Consider the following 22,652-nt stretch of genomic DNA (forward strand, 5'->3'; position numbering starts at 1 on the left):
TGGAGAAAAGGGAACTTTGCTACACTGTTGGTGGAAATGCAAGTTGGTGCAGCCACTATGGAAACAATATAGAAGTTCATCAGAAAACTAAAAACAGAATTACCATATGATCAGTAATCCCACTCCTGGGCATATACCTGGGCAAAACTATAATTCAAAAAGATAAATGCACTCCTAAGTTCATAGCGGCACTCTCCACAATAGCCAGGACATGGAAACAACCTAAATATGAATGGATAAAGAAGATGTGGTACATATATACAGTGAAATGCTACTCAGCCAGAAAAAAATGAAATAATGCCATTTACAGCAACATGGATGCAACTAGAGATTATTACACTAAGTATGTCAGAAAGAGAAAGACAAATACCATATGGTATCACTTTTATGTGAAATCTGAAGTATGGCGCAAATGAACTTATCTGCAAGACAGAAACAGACTCACAGACATAGAAATAAAACTTGTGCTTGCCAAGGAAGGTGTGGGGAGGAAGAGGGATGGATTGGGAGTTTGGTATTGGTCAGTGCAGACTATTACATTTAGAATGAATAAATGACAAGGTCCTATCGTATATAGCACAGGAAACTATATTCAGTCTCCCAGGATAAACCATAATGGAAAAGGATATTTTTTAAAATGTCTGTGTGTGTAACTGAGTCACTTTGCTGCACAAGAGAGAGTGGCACAACGTTGTAAATCAACTATGCTTCAATAAAAATAGACGTGGCCAAAAAAACATGTAGGAACAGAGACCAAATGGAAGGACATCTGAGTCACATCTCCCATCGAAATCTGACTCTGAGGCATAAATTCAATAAGAGGAATGGCAGGTAAAGTCACCCATGTAGACTTTTTAAAATAAGAATTAAACTGAACCCATGTCAAGTTTTTTGGGGCTTTTTTGGCCGCGCTACACAGCTTGCAGGAATCTTAGTCCCCTGACCAGGGATTGAACCCAGGCCTTCAGCATTGATAGTGCAGAGTCCTAACCACTGAACCACCAGGGAATTCCCCCATCAAGTTTTTCTTACATAAGAATTAGACTGAGAATAGGCCATTTGTTTATAAACTTCTTTACTAAGCACTTTAAGGTATTATCCGTAGGCATTTGAAAATATCCGTATTTTTGTTTTCACATTTTTTTTTTTGTTTTGTTTTTTTTGTTTTCACATTTTTTATCCTAAAATTAACTTGATTTTTTTTCAGCTAAAATGAAAGTTTGTAACTGTTCCTTTTTTGCAGCATGTTGAGGTGACATCGTCAGATTTCACAACATGAAATAAAGTTTAAAATAAATAAGTTTAGGGACTTCCCTGGTGGCCCAGTGGCTAAGACTCTGCATTCGCAATGCAGGGGGCCCAGGTTCTATCCCTGATTGGGGAACTAGATCCCACATGCCCCAACTAAGACCCAGTGCAGCCAAATAAATAAATATTTTAAAATAAAATAAGTAAATTTAACTGCTGCTTCCATAATAAGGGATTAAGACTCTAAAGACAGCTCTCCCCACCCCATCCCCAGAGCATAATTGTAAACTCAGACATGGGGAAAGGAAACATTTCAACAAATGGTAATGGAATACCTGGATATCTGTATAGAAAACTATGAACCCCAAATTCTTACATCCTTCACAGAAATTTGCCTGAAATGGATCATAGACCTAAATGGCTAAAGGAAATTTTTCAAGTAGAAAATAAATGATAAAAGAAGGAATCTTGGGATATAAGGAAGGACAAAAAGAACAAGAGAGAGTAAAATATGGGTAAATACAACATACTTTTCTTCTCTTGAGCTCCCTAAATTATTCTTAAAGCAAAAATTATAACGCTATTTGATGTTCCCAATATAGGTAGAGGAAATAGTTAAGACAGTTGGAAATGGAGGAGCACAAAGGGATGTGAAGGGAAGTAAGGTTTCCACACTTCACTGAAGCTGGTAAAATACCAACACCAGTTGACCATAACAATATATGCAGTGTAATATCTAGAATGACCACTAAAAAAGCTATATAAAGATAGACTCTCAAAAACACTATAGATAAGTCAAAATGGAATTCTAGAAAATGTTCAAGTAATCCATATAAGGCAGGAAAAGAAACAGGAAAAAAAATATAGAACTGAAGACAAAACTGAAAAATGACAGACTTCAGCCTTAACGTATCAATAATTGCATTAAATGGAGAGAGGCTAAACATAACATGACCTAGCAACATGCTTTTTATAAGAAACTCAGCTCAACTATGAAAGTATTGTTATAGAAGTTTTATTTATACTAGCCAGAAATTGCAGGGAAGAGGGGACACAATGTCTTAAAATAGGTAAATGGCTAAACAGACTGTGGTACATCCACACCACAGAACACTGCTCAGCAGTAAAAAGGGGTGAGCTGCTGATAACAGGCAACAATGTGAGTGGGTCTCCAGAGCATGATGCTGAGGAAGCAGTCTCAAATGCTCACACACTGTGATTCCGTTAGCATAACATTTTCAAAAGTGACAAAATTATAGAGATAAGACCATTAACTACTGGTTGTGAGGGTTTGGAGATAGTGGGAGAATAGGTATGACTATAAAAGGGTATCATGAAAAACCATTATCCATCAGCTGGTGAACAGATGAACTAAGTCTGGCTCGCAGTGGAATATTACTCAGCAAGCAAAGGGAATGAAATACACGCAACATGGACATGTCTAAAAAGCATGATCAATGAAAAAAGAGAAATCTTATCACAAGGAGAATTTGTTTTTCTTATTTTATCTGTATGAGTTGGTAGATGTTAGCTAAACACATGTGGTAATCATTTCATAATATATACGTAATTCAGATGACCATGCTATATGCCTTAAACCTATACAGTGATGTATACCAACTATTTCTCATTAAAACCAGGGAGAAAAATAGGTTAAAAGGACTACAGACTACACACTATATGCTTATAGGATATCCTACAAAAGGCAAAATAGCGGTAGAAAAATAGATCGGTGGTTGCCTGGAACCAGTGGTCAGGGAAGGGAGTCAACTCCGAAGGGCATGAGCAAACTTCATAGGATGAGGGAACTGTTCTGCATCCTCATTGTGGTGGCGGTTACACCACCACAATTACACAAATGTGTGACCAAAACGAGTCAACCTGTATGCTTAAAATAGGAAAATTTTAGTATATTTAAATTGTACTTCAATGAACCTGAAAAAAAAAATGTTTTAAATAGTAACTCCAACCTGTCAGTAAACTGGAGTTCTAAAAAAAGACAACAGCTCTCTAGTTTCTCTAAAGAAAAACTTGCCAGTGTGATACCCAGCGGGGACTTAGAAACCTGGCTGTCTGCTTTCTGGAAGCTCGGCAGGAAATAGGTCCAGGGAAATCCCAGTGAAGTATGCAGGTTTTTACCTTTTCCATACATTGTCAGTCTCATCGTTAACATATTTGTGCACAGGTGTCCCCAAGTCCAGAACTTACCAAGTTTTGTTTTTCAAGACAACAAACCTCTAGTCTCTTGCCGGCAAGAAGGTACTCACATGACTTTATGGGGTAGGAAAGGACCCTGGAGGTCTTAGCACTGTTTCTTTAGACTTACAACTTTTCTCATTTTTAGCCCCTATTTTACCCCTTTATGGGCTTTCCTGGTGGCTCAGACAGTAAAGAATCTGCCTGCAATGCAGGAGACCCGGGTTCAATCCCTGGATTGGGAAAATCCCCTGGAGAAGGGAATGACAACCTGCTCCAGTATCCTTGCCTGAAGAATTCCGTGGAAAAAGGAGCCTCGTGGGCTACAATCCATGGGGTAGCAAAGAGTCCGACACAACTGAGCGACCCCATAAAGGGGTAACATTTACCTATTTATAGCACTTGGGCCTCTGAGACTTTCTGGGTTTACAGAGCAAACTTTTACTTTTCAAATCATTTTCATCCTACAGGCATCCCAGTATAGCTTCTTATCTTCTATCATTTTCTGCTATTCTTACATTTTCCATCTTTCAGAATTTTCTTGATCTTCTACTGTCTCCTGCTCCCTTTCTCCCCACCTCCTTTTCGACTTTTTACCTTTTAAAATTTCCTTTTCTTTAATTGAGGGAGAATTGCTAGGGGTTGTGTTTGTATGGCTGAATTTGGCTTAAGTTAAATGCACTATTAAATGTGTTAAACACCCATATTCAACTTGCAGAATTCCGCATACCTAAATATTAGAGTCAGCAAAAGAATCCGCTCACAATCAGAGTCATGGAATATTCTCATATAAGACACACTGTCCTCACAGATGGGAGTATCATTGTGTCTCAAGTATAATAATAATTACTTGAAATGTAATGCTTGTATTTTATTGTTGGGGGTGGGGTGAGTTAAACGGAAGCATGAGTAGTCTAGAATGTTGGAAAGTAACCTGTATTCTACAAGTACTTCTTTAGTGGTATAACCAAAGCAATTCAACGTAAACTGAAGTATGCATTACATTTCTGTTACCTTTAGAATTCATTACAATAGATGCTTACTTTTAATTTTATTTTTAATTTTATTTTTTTCATTTATTTTTATTAATTGGAGGCTAATTACTTTACAATATTGTAGTGGTTTTTGCCATACAGTGACACGAATCAGCCTTGGATTTACAATATAGATGCTTAAACTGTGTATTGTTAAGTTAGATAAAGGAACTTGGGGCATATATTTAATTTTGGGAACTTTCTTATTTTAAATAAGTTAAAATGCAAATATTCTGTATAAACCAGTAAGTTCTGAAATTGAAAACAAAAGGTGACTTTTAAGGAAAGCTCAATTACTTGCAGGTGAGTGCTTCACAGGATCTAAAGACCCTTTAGTATGATTTCAAATCTGGTTGTACCATGTTTTAAAAAAATATATAGATTTTTAAAAATTTGTCTGAACCCTTCAGCTTAGTACTCTAACATAATTACCTGAGTGCAGGCAAGTCATGGCAAAGTGAGTATATGACATTAATTGCAGTATTTAAAGAATGTTTGGCTGTGATAGTTTGGTGAAGTAGATTACTTTGTGCTGAAAGGGGTTATATATTCATTCAAAAACAGGAGACTATAGTTAACAGACAGTGCTTTTGATTCTTGCTGACTTAATTATATGGTAGTGTTTCCTCATCTCTTACATACTGGTTTTAGGCATTAGAAAATGCCTTCTTGGAATACCTTTCAAGTGAACACTAATGCTCTACATGACTCTCCTTTGCCGGACAGTTCGAATTAGTGCGGTCCTCAGTCTCTCAGGAGCACAAAAGGGAGCCAGGCCCAAGAACATTTTAAAAAATAAGTGCAAAATTATGCAGCAGCAAGCGAAACTTTCCTAGGTGGAATGTGTTCACTGCTTATTAACCATTTCTAACATGCTGAATGCCAAAAGGCAATCCATGGAAGTATGCTTAGACTTGCCCATTAGTACTAATAGAGTTACAAAGAAAACAGATGAAGCACTGATCTTAAATTAGAACTGCCTCATCATATAAAAAGCCATTGTTTACGCCAGTATATCCAGGTGTCAGATGAATTATAAATGCTGGATCACTGTTTCATAATAGCAACATCTGGCAGATTTTTTGTTGCTTCTAAAAGAAATTGGCTTAGCTCTGATGATATCATTACAGGATGCTTCCTTTTCTTAAAATAGTTGAACCAAACTCAGAAGGAAAATACATCCAAAAAATTTGTTTTAATTACCTAAAATCTCTTTCTAAAAGTAAGGGGGAAAAAATATATATAGTATGAATTTGAAAACATGGCATGTAGGAAAGCATCTCCTTTATTCCAGCGTTAGATCAAATCTTTGAGTGCATCTTAGAACATTCTCATTATTTCCTACTTGGGGAAAACAAGTAACAGTTATAACTTTCCCTTTGAAGTTTATTCAGTTTGTAAATTGACTCACTCTGGTCTGACTTTGTGATAGGATTCTCCTCACAGTTATCTCATGCCAGCACTTTGCTAGGTCCTATTCCAAACAGAAAAGCTATTTCCCTTATAGAGAGATGAGCTTTCCCTGTGAGTGCATATTTGAGCAGCTAAGCTGCTCCCTCACATAGGTCAGTTACTCTAAAATGTATCCATGAGTATTGGCAAAATAACTGCATTTAATGGAGTCATGGTATATTCAAGAGTTTCTGGTGTCTGCCTGTTTTCCCAGTCAACTGAAAACTGCCAAAACTGACATACTCTAAGCTGTTTTATAACAAAGCAATTGCACATTAAAAGCTTTTAATGTTTGAACCCATAAAGTAAGTTTGAGTTTGCATATTAGTCTCATTTACTAATTTTTGATCTTTAACAAATTCTTTAACCTCTTTGTACTTCAGTTTCTTTATATATATTTATATATATGTATCTCAGAAGGATTAAAAATCATATGTGAAATGATTGGCACAGAAGGTACACAGTTAATGTTTGTTAAATCTTAATCTGTGATCTGTGAAATAACAAAAACTACTATTAGCTACCTGTTTTTTCTAGGGTGTGCCTAGTATACTCATAATTTTTAAAATGTTGATGCCATTAAATACAGGCTCTCTTATAGCTTAACATTTGTAATTCCTGAAATAAAATCCAATTTTAACTTATCATATTTTATTCCCAAAATGTTGATTTTTCCTGGGATTTGAGTCATAGCTTATTTTTATGAGTCTTTAAATTTTACAAAGTACTTACTTAATGGCATATGGGCAAAAAGTAAGACCCTATAAATTCATATTTCTCCAGATTCCATTTCATATTCTCTTCTTATAAATGAGTGAAATTGGCAGGTTTTAGTACTTAATGGAAAATAAAACCAAAAATGCCTCAAACAGCTTAGTCCTAATATTTTAAATCTGTATATTTTTTTTCTCTTTATCAAGATAAATACAAAATTGTTTTGAACAACAGAATCCAGATGATGACTGAAAGAGGCCTAAACCTCTATTCATCAGCATATTTGGGGAAATGCTCACATAGAATTAATTTATAGGCTGAGATGCCTATCATTCCCAATTCTGCATAATACGGTACAGCTAAATTTATTTGAAGCAGACTTGCCTTTAGGCAAGTTATAGCCAACAATAAAGAAAACTAATGAAACCAAAAGCTTTTATTTCAAAAGGTCAGTAAAATTAATAAACCTCTAGCCAGACTGAAAGGAAAAAAAAGACACAAATTACCAATATTAGAAATGAAAACGATGATATCCCTACAGATTCTACAGGTAATAAAAGGAGCATAAGGGAATATTGTGAACAATTTTGCATCAGTAAAATTAAAAATTTAGTTGAAATGGACAGATTCTTTGAAAGACAAAAACTATCCCACTCACTCGAGAAGAAATATATAACCTGAATAGGCCTATATCTAGTAAAGAAATTGAAATTGTAGCCAAAACCTTTCCATGTAGAAAGGTGACTTCAGGCCTCAGTGGCTTAACTGGCAAATTCTACCAAGTATTTAAGGAAGTGAAAGTCGCTCCGTTGTGTCCTCCTCTTTGCGACCCCGTGGACTATACAGTCCGTGGAACTCTCCAGGCCAGAATACTGAAGTAGGTAGCCTTTCCCTTCTCCAGGGGATCTTCCCAACCCAGGGGTCGAACCCAGGTCCTTCTGCGTTGCGGGTGGATTCTTTACCAGCTGAGCCGCAAGGGAAGCCAAGAATACTGGAGTGGGTAGCCTATTCTTTCTCCAGCGGATCTTTCCAACTGGGAATCGAACTGGGATCTCCTGCTTTGCAGGCAGATTCTTTACCAACTGAGCTACCAGAGAAGCCCAGGGAAGAAATAATAGCAATTGTACAAAAACTCTTCCAGAAAATTTAAGCAAAAAGCAATTCAGTGCATGAGGCCAGCATTACCTTGGTCTGACAAAGACAGAAAAGGGAAACTATAGATCAGTATCTGATGGTCATAGATTCAAATTTTCTAAACAGAATTTCAGCAAATCAAATTCAACAATATATTTTAAAAGTGATATACCATGGTTAAATGGGGTTTATTCTAGGAATGCAGTCAGTTTCACACTTGAAATCAATCAGTGTAACTCACCATAGTAAGGAACTAGGACTTCCCTAGTGGTCCAGTGATTAAGAATCTGCCTGCTAGTTTGATCTCCGGTCTGGGAAGATCCCACATGCCAAAGGGTAACTAAGCCAGTGCATCACAACTACTGAGGCCGTGCTGTAGAGTCTGAGTGCCACAGCTGCTAAAGCCTGCAAGCCTGGAGCCCATGCTCTGCAACAAGAGAAGCCACCACAGTGAGAAGCCTGTGTATGCAACAAGAGCAGCCCCCACTCACCGTAACTAGAGAGAGCCTGTGCACAGCAACGAAGACCCAGTTCAGCTAAAAAACGTATTAAGGGACTGCAAAAAACAGAAACCCATGCAATCATTTCAATAGATGCAGAGAAAAAGCTTCTGACAAAATATAAAATCCCTTCGTTGTGAAAATTCTCAGAAATTTTCTTAAACTATAAACAGTATCAAAAACAAAAACACCTACAGCTAATATCATACTTAATAGTGAAAGATTGAATGCTTTCCCCCTAAGATGAGGAACAAGATGTGAACGCCTGCTGCACCACCTCTGTTCAACATTGTACTAAACTTAATAGCCATGCAGTAAGGCAAGAAAATAATAACAAAGACACCCGCATTAGAAAGAAAGAAGTAAAACCAGCTTTATTTACAAACAACATGATTATCTATGGACTCTACCCCCCCAAAAAAAGAAAAAAGATCCTAGAATAAATGAGTTTAGCAAGGCTGCAGAATACATGCTCAATATACAAAAATCAATGCTAGCAATAAACCATAGGAAAATTGAGATTTAAAAATATTACCATTTACAACAGTATCCAAAAAAAATGAAAGAAATCTAGCAAAATACATTAAAGACCTAGACACAAATTATAAAATATTACTAAGAGAAAATAAAGAGAAAATATTTACTAAATAAATCAAGAAATACCTGTTGTCCATGGATCAGAATACTCAATGTTAAAATATCAGTTTCCCCAAATTAAAGATTCAATGTAATCATAATAAAACTCCTAGGAGGCTACTTTGTAGAAACCGGAAAACTTAATTCAATAAAATCCATATGGAAAGGCAAAGGATCTAGAATAGCCAAAACAACTTTGAAAAAGAACAAAATTGGGGGCTAACATTATCTGATTTTATTATAATGCTATAGTAATCAAAACAGGATAATTGGTATGGACAAATAGATCAATGTAACAGAACAGACAAATAGATCAATGTAACAGAATAGACAGTCCAGAAATAGTTCCATATATATATGATACATGGACAACTGATTTGTTACAAAGATGCGAAACTAATAGGTAAATATGATGTCACTTATTTGTGGAATTGAAAATATGATAACAATAATGTACTCACAAAACAGAAACAGATTCACAGACATAGGAAAAAAAAAATTATGATTACCGGAGGGGAAAGGGTGTGGTAGAGATAAGTTAGGAGTTTGGGATTAGCAAACTACTGTATATAAAATAGTTAAGCCACAAGGTCCCACTGTATAGCACAGGGAACTATATTCAGTGTCTTGTAATAAACCATAATGGAAAAGAATATGAAAGAAAATATGTGTGTGTGTGTGTATAAATATATATATGATGTACGTGTATTTGAAAGTCGCTCAGTCATGTCTGACTCTTTGTGACCCCATGGACTATACAGTCCTTGGAATTCTCCAGGCCTGAATACTGGAGTGGGTAGCCTTTCCCTTCTCCAGGGGATCTTCCCAACCCAAGGATCGAACCCTGGTCTCCCGCATTGCAGGCAGCTGCTTTACCAGCTGAGCCACCAGGGAAACCCATATATATATTTATATATAAAACCCATATTTATATATACATACACACACACATGTACATACACACACACTCACACATACACATGTGTGTATATATATATAAATAATCACTTTGCCATGCACCAGAAACTAATGCAGCATTGTAAATCAGCTACACTTCAACAGATTTTTTAAATAAGAAAATATCTAAACAATAGGTAGAAAAGAGTCTTTTCAACAAATGGTATCAGACAATTGGATTTCCAGATGCAAAATAAATTATCTTTGACCCATACCTTGCATCAATATAAAAATTAATTCCAAAGGGGTCATAATACTCTACTTCTATAAGAAAACATAGCAAGAAATCCTTCTGATCTTGGGTTATGAGGCAAGGATATCTTAGATTCAATACCAAAAGCATCATCCATAAAAGAAAAAAATAAATTAGATAAATTTAATTTAAAAAATAAATTAGACTTTGTCAAAGTCAAAAACTTTTGTTTTTCAACATCACTGTTAAAAAAATGAAAAGACAAATCACAGACTAGAAGAAAACATTTGCAAATCATGTATCTGCTAGAGGACTTATATCTAGTATATATAAAGGATTATCAAAACTCAATATTTAAGAAACAACCAAGCTATTTTTTTTAATGGCAAAACATTTATACTGACTCCAAAGATATAGAGATGGAAAATTAGCACATGAAAAGATACTGTTATCATTTGTCATTAGGAAATGCAAATTAAAATCATGACTATTTAACTACTATATACCTATTTTAATGACTAAAATTTAAAAACTGACTGCCTGGAGTGTTGACAAGGATGTAAAGGAACTGGAACTTTTTAACACTGCTGGTGGGAATATAAAGTTACACCACTGAGAAAACAATTTGACCATTTCTTTAAAAGTTCAACATACCTATCTACTGTATGACTCATCTTTCCATCCCTAGGCAGTTAGGCAAGAGAAATGAAGGTTTTATGCCCATAAAAATACTCACACATAACTGTTCAGAGCAATATTATATGTAATAACCTCAAATCTAGAAGCAACCTAATGTCCATCCACAGGTAAATGAATAAACAAAGTGTGGTATATCCATGTAGTGGAATACTGTTTAGGTATAGAAAGGAATTTACTACTGGAAACCCAACAACATAGATGCATCTTAAATAATTATGCTTAGTGAAAGAAGGCACACACACAAAAAGGGCACACATTTCTGATTCTGTTTATATAAAGTTCTTGTTGTTCACTTGCTAAGTTGTGTCCTATTCTTCTGCGACCCCATGGACTGTAGCCTGCCAGGCTCCCCTGTCCATAGGATGATCCAGGCAAGAATACTGGAGTGGGTTGCCATTTCCCTTTCCAGGGGATCTTCCCAACATAGGGAAATCCACATCTCCTTCGTTGACAGGCGGATTCTTTACCACAGAGCCACCAGGGAAGCCCTATATAAAGTTCAAGTAGATACAAATTAACCCATAGTGACAAAAAGCAGATCAGTCATTTCTTGCAGAGGAGGGTGCAGGAAACTTTGAGAGTTATAGTTGATAGGTTCACTGTGTTGATTGCGGTAATGGCTTCACCGGTGTATGGAGAAGTGGGAATGTAGCATATTGTACACTTTAAGTATATGCAGCTTACTGTCAGTTATACCTCATTAAAGTAAAAAAAAAGTGGCTAACAAACCTCTAAACTCTCACTCGTTCCCTGTAGTAAGTCCCTAGAGGACGTCTGGCCTTGATCCCATTTCTTCCATCACAACAGTACTTAACAGGAGGAGAAGGCCTATGCGTGTACTGTGCCTTGTGGAGAGCACGGTGGTGGGGTACAGCAGAAGAGTCCAGGTGTCCAATTGACAAGGAGGGGGGAAAGCCAATTAACTGGACAAACTGAGTTTCTGGGATGTAGGACTAAATGGAGAAAGTATAATTTTTCTTTTTTACTAGAAGTCTAAGCACCAGATTTTTGTCTTGTATTCACAATCAGGTGTTAATTTTTCATTATAGTAAAAAGACATTTCAGAAAATTCCTTGAGTTTCTTAATGTCAGATTCCAAATGTGGTTATCTAGGCATTAATCAACCCAGCATTCAGGTCACTTTTTTTTTTTCCCGAAGAAAATTTTCGAATAAATTTTTACATGCTTATTGCTTAAAATTGTTGCTATCGAGTAAAAGACCAAGTTGTTCAGCATCTTCTCTTCGACTTCCAACAGACCTGATAATTAACCCTGGTATAGGGACAGACTGTTTTTAACCCCAAGCAGTTAGCAACTGCAGGTGCCTTCATGGCCACACAGACGCAGACACCATGGTGCCCCCAAGCGCGCACACCTGGATGTTTTCTAAGCAGCAGTTCCAGTTCGAGCCGGGTGAGTGCCAGCAGCCTTGAAGAAGTGTCTAGTCTTTCTGTCGTTAATTGTAGAGTGCAGAGTTTGTGGTGAGGTCAGTCACTCAGCACAGTGGTCTGTGAGAGCATTTTTCCACTTGTAGAGGAGTTTTTCTTCTAGTCCTAGCAGCTGATCTCCCTGAGTGCCTGTAAGTTCAACTTAAGGTCATATTCATTATCATTTCCATTCTACTTTACCTCAGAAGTGGGTCACTAAAATTATATTCCTAAGCATATTAAATATCAGAGTAATCAGGAAAAGATAACAGTTATATACGCAACAAGTGGTTTTTATGGAGAAGAATCACTGAGAGAGATGTTTTGTTATTCTGGGGCTTTGTTTAATACTTTTTTTAAGTTTTTAGAATTGTCATGGACTAGATCAGTGGAAATTGCCCTGAACTCTTCCCCTGGAAACAGTGAGCCAAGGGTCTGGCCTGTGATTACGGAGTTTTATTCCAAGGGCTATTGGGGCAAAGTTGTTCTTGGAGCTCACACCCAAGCACATTGCAGATTTCTCTCTGAGACTCTCAGATGGTAGAGAACCAAGCTCCATCCTGGACCTGTCTCCTTCTTCTATCCCAACAGCCACAGTCCAAGTCGCCCCCTCTCCATCATGTGCACCGTGGCTGCCTGAGGTGGTGCTATGGATTCAGGAATTTAGGCTAAAGAGTTTAAGTTCTAAAACCTGGAATATGATGCACTACACCTCACTATTCAGAGCCACACTCCAGTTGTCCTACAGAAAGCTCTCCTGTCCTGGGGAGGCCAGATGCAACAGGAAGGGCGGTAGCTCAGGTCAAGAAAGCAGGTCCATCCACAGTTTGCAAGCCTGATGCAGAAGAGTCAGACTGTTTTAATACATCTTTTTAGCCTCCATTTTATTTTGTATTATGTATGAACTAAAATTTTAGTTCAATGTAAAAACCAAAAAAAAAAAGTTAATAGGAAAAGAAACCCTTTAATCATCACAGAAATCTAGGTTGCTAATCAAGTGATAAAGGTTGATAAATTGATGGTATCCAGATCATGACTTTAAACTCCCATTGATCTAGTGAGTAATCAACATATTGCACATATGCCGCTGTCTTGGCTGAGCAAGTGTGAGTCTACATTGCCAAATTAAACATGGAGAGGAAAGCTGGCTTTTAGACAGCCTGCCTGCGGTGTTCATTTGAAACAGCTTTTAAGCAAACACAATTATGATTGGAACTTATCTCAACCAAGTGAAATTCTTTCATTGGTCATGAGAGAGGGAGCAATCCAGAGGTGAGGTTGCTGGGTGGACTACAGAGTGTCCCAAGGTCATCAGCCTATCTTCTGCCAACATAAGATGGTTCCAGAGAGTCTGCCTAAAGCACGCCACAGCTCAGTGGCCGTTCCAGGCTCTGCCTTGCTCCCACCCTCCCATGGCGTTCCCTCATCCTTATTCCTCCCCAGTGACCTCACCAAGTTACTGATGGAAAATTAAGGTTAAAAGGCCTGAGCTCTTCCCTCCCACCCTTGGCACTTGAACATACTTTTCTTTTTGTCTACTCTTCTATTCCACCTCATTTTTAAGGCTTTTGCCTGCTTCTGGACCCTTGGCCTCTCTCATTCTTGCTTTCCCAGGGACTTACTCTCTTAGTTATCAGCTCTTTCTCCACAGTTCATTCTCTGCATTGCCCTCAGACAGGCACACATTTCTTTTCTCAGGAAAACGACTCCTGCTGTCCCCCTAAACCACCACCTTCTTTTCTCATTCCTTTCACTGCCAAACTTCTGTAAGTATAATTTTTCTTGTTGTATTACACACTGTTACACCACAAATGCCTGGAAAGCAAGAACCACAGCATATAACAATTCGTATTTGTCAAGTATCTAGCACCGTATAAAGTAAATGAGACACTGACTGCGGAGCCTGACAAGCCAGGATTCAAATCTAGGCTCACTCATTACTGTAAGTGACCTTGGGTAAATTGCTTAATCCTGCTCCTCTTCAGCTTCCTCATTTGTAAAGGGTTGGAGGTGGGGGATAATACCCATCTTCAGAGAATCTGAACGGACATTTTTCCAAAGACATACAAGTGGCCAAAGGTATATGAAAAAGTGCTTGCTCACTAATCATCAGCAAAGTGCAAATTGAAATCACAAGACATCACTTCACACTTGTTCAAATGGCTAGTATCAAAAAGACAAAAGGTAACAAGTGTTAGAGAGGATGTAGAGAAAAGGGAACTCTTGTGCATTGCTGGTGGGAATGTAAATTTGTGTAGTCACAATGGAAAATAATATGAAGGCTCCTCAAAATATTAAAAATAGAACTACCATATGACCCAGCAATCCCATTTCTGGATATATTAGAGGGAATGAAATCATTATAGAGATACCTCATTGTAGCATTATTCACAACAGCCAAGAAATGGCAGCAACCTAAGTATCCATCTACAGATGAATGGATAATATATATATAACATATATAATACATGTTATATAAACATTATATACACAAACATTAGAATATCATTCAGTCATCAGAAAAAAGTAAATCCTGCCATTGCAACAGTGTGGATAAGCCCTGAGAGAATTATGCTAAGTGAAATAAGTCAGAGAAAGATAAATACTGTATGATCTCACTTATAGGTAAAACCTTAAAAAGCCTTACTCATAAAAACAGAGTAGAATGGTGGTTACCAGAGGCTGGGGGTTGTGGGGAGGTGGCAGATGGAGAGATGTGTGTCTTCCAGATTTAAGAGGAGTTAAGTTCTGGGGATCCATTGTATACCATGGCAACTATAGTTAACAATACTGTATTATATCCTTGAAAGTTGCTAAGAAAATAGATCTTAAATGTTCTCACCACCAAAAAAAAAAAGGTAATCATATGAGGTTATGGAGGTGTTAACTAACACTAACATGGTAATCATTTTACAATAGATTTGTGTATTAAATTACTGTGTTGTACACTTTAAACTTACACAATGTTATATGTCAATTATAGCTCAATAAATCCAGCAAAAAATAATGCATATCTTGCAGTGTTGTTATGGAGATTATATGAGATTATGCTTATAAAACCCCCTAGCGTGGTATCTGGCAAAAGGCTGGTTCACTTCCCACTTCCACTCCTGTTGGGATTCAGTTGACTGAGTCACCAAATGGTCTCCCATGCATTTCAGTCAGTGTTCAGTAGCATGGCATCCACTTTTCGTTCCATTTAATTCTTCTTCTTTTCTTTGCCTTGTGTGTTTCAGGTTCACAACCAGTATCCAACAGAGTTTGAATTCAATCTCTATTACTTAAAGTTCTTGGCTTTCCACTATGTGTCTAATCGCTTTAAAACATTTCTCCTGGATTCAGACTATGAAAGATTAGAGCACGGTACGTGTTTGCATGCCCTTATTCAATCTTTTTTTTTGTTAGTTTTATGTACTTTTAATTAAAAACTCTAATAAAATAACCACCCCCAAGTGGGGCAAGGCCATTTTAGTGTTTTATCCTGAACTATGAAAGTATAATGGACATGAATGAGTGAGATTTTGTGCTGTGCTAGATCTTAGGGACTGCTAATGGTCATCATGTAGCACCTTTGAAAACGTAAATCTGCTTATTACTATCTTATTATCTCCAAGCAGTATCACCATTTGTGGAGAAACACCTGACTCCTAGTTATTCCATCCTGGTACACTCTGGTAGGTTAGTGGTCCCCAGGAAGCAGCTTGCATAGCAGTTATGGCCATGGGCTCTGGAGGAAACAGAATACAGTTAAATTTCAACCCTGCCAGTTACCAGCCAAGGATCAACACTTAGGACAGGTTAGGTCCCTCTCTGAGTTTCCTCAGTTTCCACATCTTTAAAATGAGGATAATAATAGCACACACCCCTTTTTGGACCAGGATGACCACATTAAGAAATATTTGTAAACTTCTTAGCACAGTTGCTACTACATAGTAAGAATTCAATAAATTCTAGATAGCACCATTATTATGATTGTAATGGCAGTAACAGTTCTAAAGAATAGATCATAAAAGCTGGTCAACCCCTGTGTAAACGTTCCCCAAGGGGATTTTACTTTCTTACTCTGCTGTTGTTATAGGGAGGGGGAAATGGGGATACACATGAGTATTTTTGTTAAGAAGACAATCAAATAAAGAAAAGCAGTATGTTTACTGTTTATTTTCAGTATATTATATATACTGAATATTCCTAAAGAGGATTCTCTTCATGGCTGAAAATATTTACTAATGTTCTCCGAGTTTAAAATATGAAAGCAAGAAATACTGTTTTCAGTGCATGTTATTAAACTTGTCTAGTACAGTATTTCCTACTTTTGGTAAGGGAGACAGCACTGGTGAGACCATTTCCTTTCCTGTTTGTACTTCCAGACCTTTGTTGACTCATAAAATTGTCATTCTACATATCACAATCAGAAACCTTAATTTTTTAGTCACCCTTGTGTTGGGAAGACATTAAATAGAGCTGGTTCCAGTGGACATTAGAGTCACTTAGAGAACTTTTTAAAATGACTTTTATCTGGGGCCCATTCTCATATTCTGTAATTGGTCTGAGGTGAGACCTAAGTACTGGGACTTTTTGAAGCCCCTGTGTTTTTGTTGTTGTTGTTTTTAAATGAGTGGCCAGGGTTGAGAACTAGTGTTCTGCACTCTACACTTAAAAGATAGAGAAGAAACATTAATTAGTGTTGGTGCTAGTTTAGTCTCTAAGTCATGTCCAACTCCTACAACTCCATGTCTTGGGGGCCCCTCATACTATAAGATTTTGTGCAGTCTTGGGCATGAGACATTCTTTTATGGTAAATAAAATGCTTGTTAACTTTTGACTGAGTCTTTTCTCAGTCAAGAAAAGACAAGAAAAGCAAGAAAAGACAGCACTGCTATGAGAGGCACTCTTCCTCCTGCCTCACCCTAACATACCTTCCTATTAAAACAAAGTAGGCTTATGTGAGTAACAGACTGAAAGGTACAAATATAGTACCTGAAATGCCACCCTCCCCAATTCAGCTTTTAACTCACCCAAGGATACAGACCACACCCATCTGACATCTACAGTCTCCCTGACCATGATGTGTGGTGTATGTAAACTACCAAACAAAGAAAACACTTTAAATGGCTTTGTAACAAACAGCCAGCAACTTTATAAAGAAACATAAAATTATGTTTTTAACTGAGTCTCATCAAATCATTTTCCTTCCAGCTTTTTGGAAAAATGTGTAGAATGTCTGCTGGCATGGACCTCAGAATCTAGATGTAGACGTGGGATGTGGCCTGGTTGGGGGGGAGTCATGATGTATTGCTAAATACTTGGGAAAACTTCAGCACATGTTTTCTTTCCATTTGGATTTGTTTCCATATAGCTGTGAAGTCCATTCCTATCTTTAGCTTTGCTGCAGTCCTTTCCTATCTTTTTAGTTATTTTCTAAGGTTTTTGCCCATGCAGTGATGTTTCTAGAGCCACACGAAATGCTCCATTTTTCATCTGCTACATGCATCACATTTTTAAGAAAACTGTTGATTTATCTGACTTTTGTTTTGCTGATTTTTTTTTTCCAGGAACTTTATTTGATGATAAAGGAGACAAGCATGCCAAAAAAGGAATTTGTATTTGGGAGTGTATTGATAGAATGCACAAGAGGAGTCCCATTTTCTTTAATTATTTATATTCACCAGTGGAAATAGAGGTAAAGAAAGAAAGCATTTATGTTGCATTTTTGGAATATTTTGTGTTGACGTTTTCCTTACTTTGAGTGTATATAAGCTGTTTAAGCTTTTTATAAACATTTGACTAGATTTCATACCAGAAGCTATTTAAAGGTTGATACACTTTGGGCTTAGATTACGATGCATTGAAGTCTGTTACCAAATTCTTAACCAGAAAAATTAGGAGCTGGCCCCCTAAACATAGAAAGGATAACTTCAAGAAACTCAGAGCAGATCAACTTGCCCTGGGAAGGGAGAACAAACTTGAAAACTTAGCGTGCTGTCTAAGCTGAAAAACCTAAAATACTTCAGAAAGGACTTCCCTAAGTCCATTCGTACCAGAGCCATGGAAGAACCCCTATGAGGAGCAGGAAGGTTGGAGCCCAGCCTAAGAAGGATGACTTCTCAGGGACAGCCATGCTCTGCCATGCCCGTATGCATGAAACAGGCTCTGCAGTGGAGTGGAGCTCTCCACCACCACTCACAGGCAAGAAGGCCCGGCCCTGGGCCCCAGAACAATAGGACCCCAACCCTGGCCTTTCTCCAGATGCACCCTCCTCATGAGGTGTGTGAGAAACCAAGGGTACACGCGTATATGCTCCTCCTTCATCTAGACCACACTCTGGTACTTCAGAATTCCTTGCCCAAATTCAAATTACTTACCAGACCACTTCCCTAAGCCAGTGAGTGTACTCCTAAGCCAAAGGGCAGCTAAGGAGTAGCATTTGTCAGGGAGCAGACAGAGTTCAGCTGCAGGGCTAGGGTGTATGCACATGTTCATAGGAGACCTTCAGAGTATAGGACAGAGCTGAGTCAGGAGGAGCAGGGGTTTAGGCCAACAACTGGGAACTGGGACCAGCCTCCCCCAGTGCCGAGGAGTCTGAGAATTTTCAACTGAAACCTGGCCTTCTAGGTTGTTTGTAAGTTATATTTGTCAGGGTAGTATTGATGTGTAATGTTTAAATATATAGACATATGTCATGAGAACTTCTGTTCATCCTCTTCCCTGGACCCCCCAGTGTTAGGGGCTGGCCTGCCAGTAAGCTTGGGCTACTTTGAGGTCAAGATGAAACTATATTTCAGAATTTTCTTTAAACAGGCCCTGAAGCCCAATGTAAACGTTTCCAGCCTCAAGAAGTGGGATTACTATATAGAGGAGACGCTTTCCACGGGGCCCTCGTACGACTGGATGATGCTGACCCCCAAGCAGCTGCCCTCCGAGGACTCTGAGCTGGCCGGAGGAGCCAGGCCCCAGAGCCAGAGGAGAACCGTGTGGCCGTGCTACGATGATGTCAGCTGTGCTCAGCCCGATGCTCTCACCAGCCTTTTCAGTGTAAGTCACCACGTGAAGCCAGACTCCCAAGGCTCTGGGCCCCTGAAGGCACGTGAGGCCTCAGGAACCTGGCTGAGTGAAGACTGGTTCACCAGCTCCTGGCCATGGCTCTCCTCACTCTGGGCTAGCGTTCTTGCCAGCACCATAGGAACATGCGGAAACCAGACCGGCTCCCAGCATCCCTGGAGAACCAGGTGCAGGGACTGGAAAACAGTCTCAGTAGAAGTGAGGTTTTCATCATTACGAGGAAGCATTCAAGCAAGTAGAGCAGTTTGCAGCTTCCCGGCTGTTTCATCTGGCCAAGAGCCGAAGTCAGACCTGGGTTGTGACTTCTGTGGGTGCCTTACTTCCTCCAGTCAGAAGTGTGGGTAGCTGATGGTCTGATGGGAGTACTGCCAGCTGTCTTCTACAAGGAATATTCTGGATTGAAGCCATTCTGGCAGTAACCCCTATGATGAGAGCAGCGACCCTGAGGAAAGGGTTTGAGCCCTGACACGGGCCAGACAGTTCCTGAAGCGTCTTCTCCATTCAGTCTTCTGACCAGGAGGAGCATGTGTGAGAGCGCCGTCACAGAGGCCGCTGCCCTGCTCTCAGTCTCCCTGGCCGAGGGAAGCGCCAGGCCTTGGGCATTTCTTGGTTCATTCTCCCTACATCTGGTTTGAATCATCAGAGTCAAGGGGTTCCTCTGTCCAGGACAGACTTCTCATCTACCCAGCTATTAGGGTCTGGACATAGGCCTAGTGCTTGACCTTTTGCTGTGGCCATCAGATTTCCTATGGGCTGGCCAAGGGTGAAGGTGTTCGGGATACAGATTTCATCTCTCTATTTAAGCCATCTGTACAAAGAGGCCCGGTTACAGATCCTAATAAATCATCTTTGCCACAGTGCATCACACCAGCTAGCACTCCCACCACCACCGTTCCTGGCTTGGAGACCTCTGAGGCCCCGGGCTTACTGCGGTCTTTCACTGCCGTCTGGTCATGCTCCTCCTCTGGCTCAGAGTAGGTGTGGCTCTGGGGAACACCGTGACTTCTGTGAAATACTCGGTTGGCCAAGAAGTTCGTTTGAGTTTGTCCACTGTTAGGGAAAAGCCCAAACGAACTTCTTAACCAACCCAATACTTATCTGTCAAAAAAAAAAAAAACCCTTTTAATTTCTCTGTAGGAAATTGAAAGACTGGAGCATAAATTGAACCAAACCCCTGAGAAGTGGCAGCAGCTGTGGGAACGGGTAAACGTGGACCTTAAAGAAGAGCCCAGAGCAGATCATGTGAGTTGGCAAAGCCCTTTGAAGAGCTGCTACTGAGCTTCTTGAGGGCACTGGGTCAGGTGGGGCCTCTGCCACTGGTAACCCAGGAGGTTTATGGCCAAAGAGAGGGCTCATGCCTTGAGGGTCCAGGGCAGAAAGTTCCAAATGACTGAGTACTTCCTGAGTGGCTCACTCTGCCACAGTGACATGGTACTTATGTTCAGTGCCCCGTATCCAGGGGAAATTACTGGGTTCTTTTCTGTCTCAGCACCTCTGTGGTTTCAGCTGATCTTCTACCACAGGAGGGGAGGCAAGAGGGGGATGCCAAGATCTTGTTGGCTCCAGAGAAATAGGGAAAGTGAAATATTTTAAAACAGTAAAATATGCCACTCTCTGTTGTTCACACCCCCTTTTTGTTTCTAAATTAAGAAACATTTACTGTAAAAATATTTTAATACCACATACTCCGTTTTCTTCTTCTCACCGCCCCTTAAGCTGTAGAATGTGGAATGGGCTGTGCTGAGCCCCTTAGCATCCACACCTTAGCGTCCTGTTAACCCTCAGTGAGGGAGTGGCATCCAGCTCATGCATGCAGGCTCAGGCCCAGATAATACGGCTGATACACAGGGCGGCCGCCAGCCAAACCTACAGCAGATCGGCTCCAAGCACAACAGAGGGAGGTTAGGACAGATGAGAGCACTCCAGGAAAGGAGAGGTCAGCAGGGTCCGATGTCACAGAGGGGTCAAGGAGAGTGGAGTATAGAAGAAAATATCCTCTGACCCTGTAAGAAGGGGTCCTCGGGGCGCCGTCTCTTGCCTGCAAGTGGCAACTCAGGGACTATTACCAGACAGGCCATGGGTGGATGATGTCTTACTGCTTTTTTTCTCAGAATAAAATAGTTTGTTAATTTTTTTTCTGATTATGAATATGAGATATATGTATTCCTTTATAACACAGGAAGTTATAAAATAGAAATCACCCAAAATTTATAACGTAGAAGTAAGCCACTATGCCTTCAGACTTTTAAACACATATAAAAGGGATTTACTATAGACGTAGTTTTAAAACCTGCTTTCTTTTTTACTTAGTATATGGCATACGTGTCCTTCCATTTGTCACTGGATATAAATCAACATCCTTTGTAACAGCTGTCTAGAATTCCATTGTTCAGAAATTTTTTTTTTTTAACTAGCCCCATAATGATAGGCATTTAGGTAGTTTCTAGTTTTTTGCTATTGTAAAAAAAAAAAAAAAAACTCCAAGGTAAGCATCTTTTTATACATATTCTGTATAGACATATATATGGTCTAGTTTCTTTCTTGAGGTAAATTTTTAGAGGGGAAACCATCGGATCAGTTGCTTAAAGTCTTTGTAAAGTCTTCCTACCTCCTGTTCTGTCTTTTTCAGCCCCAGAGATACCCTTCGGGCTCCCCAGGAACTGTGTCCACCAACCTCCCTTCTTATCAGAAGAGGCCTCAACTGCACCTTCCAGACAGCAGCCTGGCAGAGGAGCAGAGCACTGGTGTGCCCCCATCCAACGGGGTGGACCGCAGAGCAGCCACACTGTACAGCCAGTACACGTCCAAGAATGACGAGAACAGGTGAATGTTGTGAGCCTGCCAGGGGGTGCAGCCAAGGCTCCCCCAGCCCCGCCCTCAGCCACACCGCAGGCCCTCGGCTAAGCTAGGCCTGGGCCGTGCCACCTTCTGTCAACTTAAAATGGATCCGCTTTAATTCTTTGTTTCTGTTTTAAATGTGTTAGATGGTTCTTGGAAGAGGAAAAGTCAAAACTACAACTAAAATAAGGCCAGGAGGTTGTAGTTATTTGTGGCGGGTCCTACTGTCTCCTATCTGCCGGGTCTTTTGAGGGAATGTGTGTTAGTGAGCACTTCTCCAGTGGCAGACTTCTGAGATCCAGCACATGCTCGCCCAAGCCGAAAGGAATTGACTCACGTGAGATGAGGAAGCCAGGACGTGCCAGTTCCTCACAGTACCTTCAGGCTCCTGTCGTTTACCAGCTCTGCTTCCTCGTACAGCCTGCATGAACCCCAGCGGGGCACAAAGGATGGCTGCTGAGATCTCCAAACCTCACAAGTTTGGTAACCCCAGCAGAATGAGGCAGTCTTTCCCTGAGAGTCTAGTAGAGGAATTCTGGGGGGAGCTCCGACTAATGTTTTTCGG

General features: G+C 39.6%; 1 protein-coding gene across 3 annotated transcripts in view; it reads left to right on the forward strand.

Annotated features, from left to right (window-relative positions):
* The window catches only part of SBF2 (SET binding factor 2), a 494,424-nt gene that overhangs the window by 466,405 nt on the left and 5,367 nt on the right, over positions 1–22,652 (forward strand). For all 3 annotated transcript variants that reach the window (XM_043903289.1, XM_043903298.1, XM_043903284.1), the window contains 5 exons: positions 15,427–15,553; positions 17,743–17,870; positions 18,989–19,222; positions 20,387–20,491; positions 21,879–22,072. In XM_043903289.1, coding sequence (XP_043759224.1) covers positions 15,427–15,553; positions 17,743–17,870; positions 18,989–19,222; positions 20,387–20,491; positions 21,879–22,072 — 788 coding nt within the window. The remainder of the gene's footprint in view (positions 1–15,426; positions 15,554–17,742; positions 17,871–18,988; positions 19,223–20,386; positions 20,492–21,878; positions 22,073–22,652) is intronic.

Source organism: Cervus elaphus, chromosome 1, assembly GCF_910594005.1.
Source record: "Cervus elaphus chromosome 1, mCerEla1.1, whole genome shotgun sequence".
NCBI classification, from domain to species: Eukaryota; Metazoa; Chordata; class Mammalia; order Artiodactyla; family Cervidae; genus Cervus; species Cervus elaphus.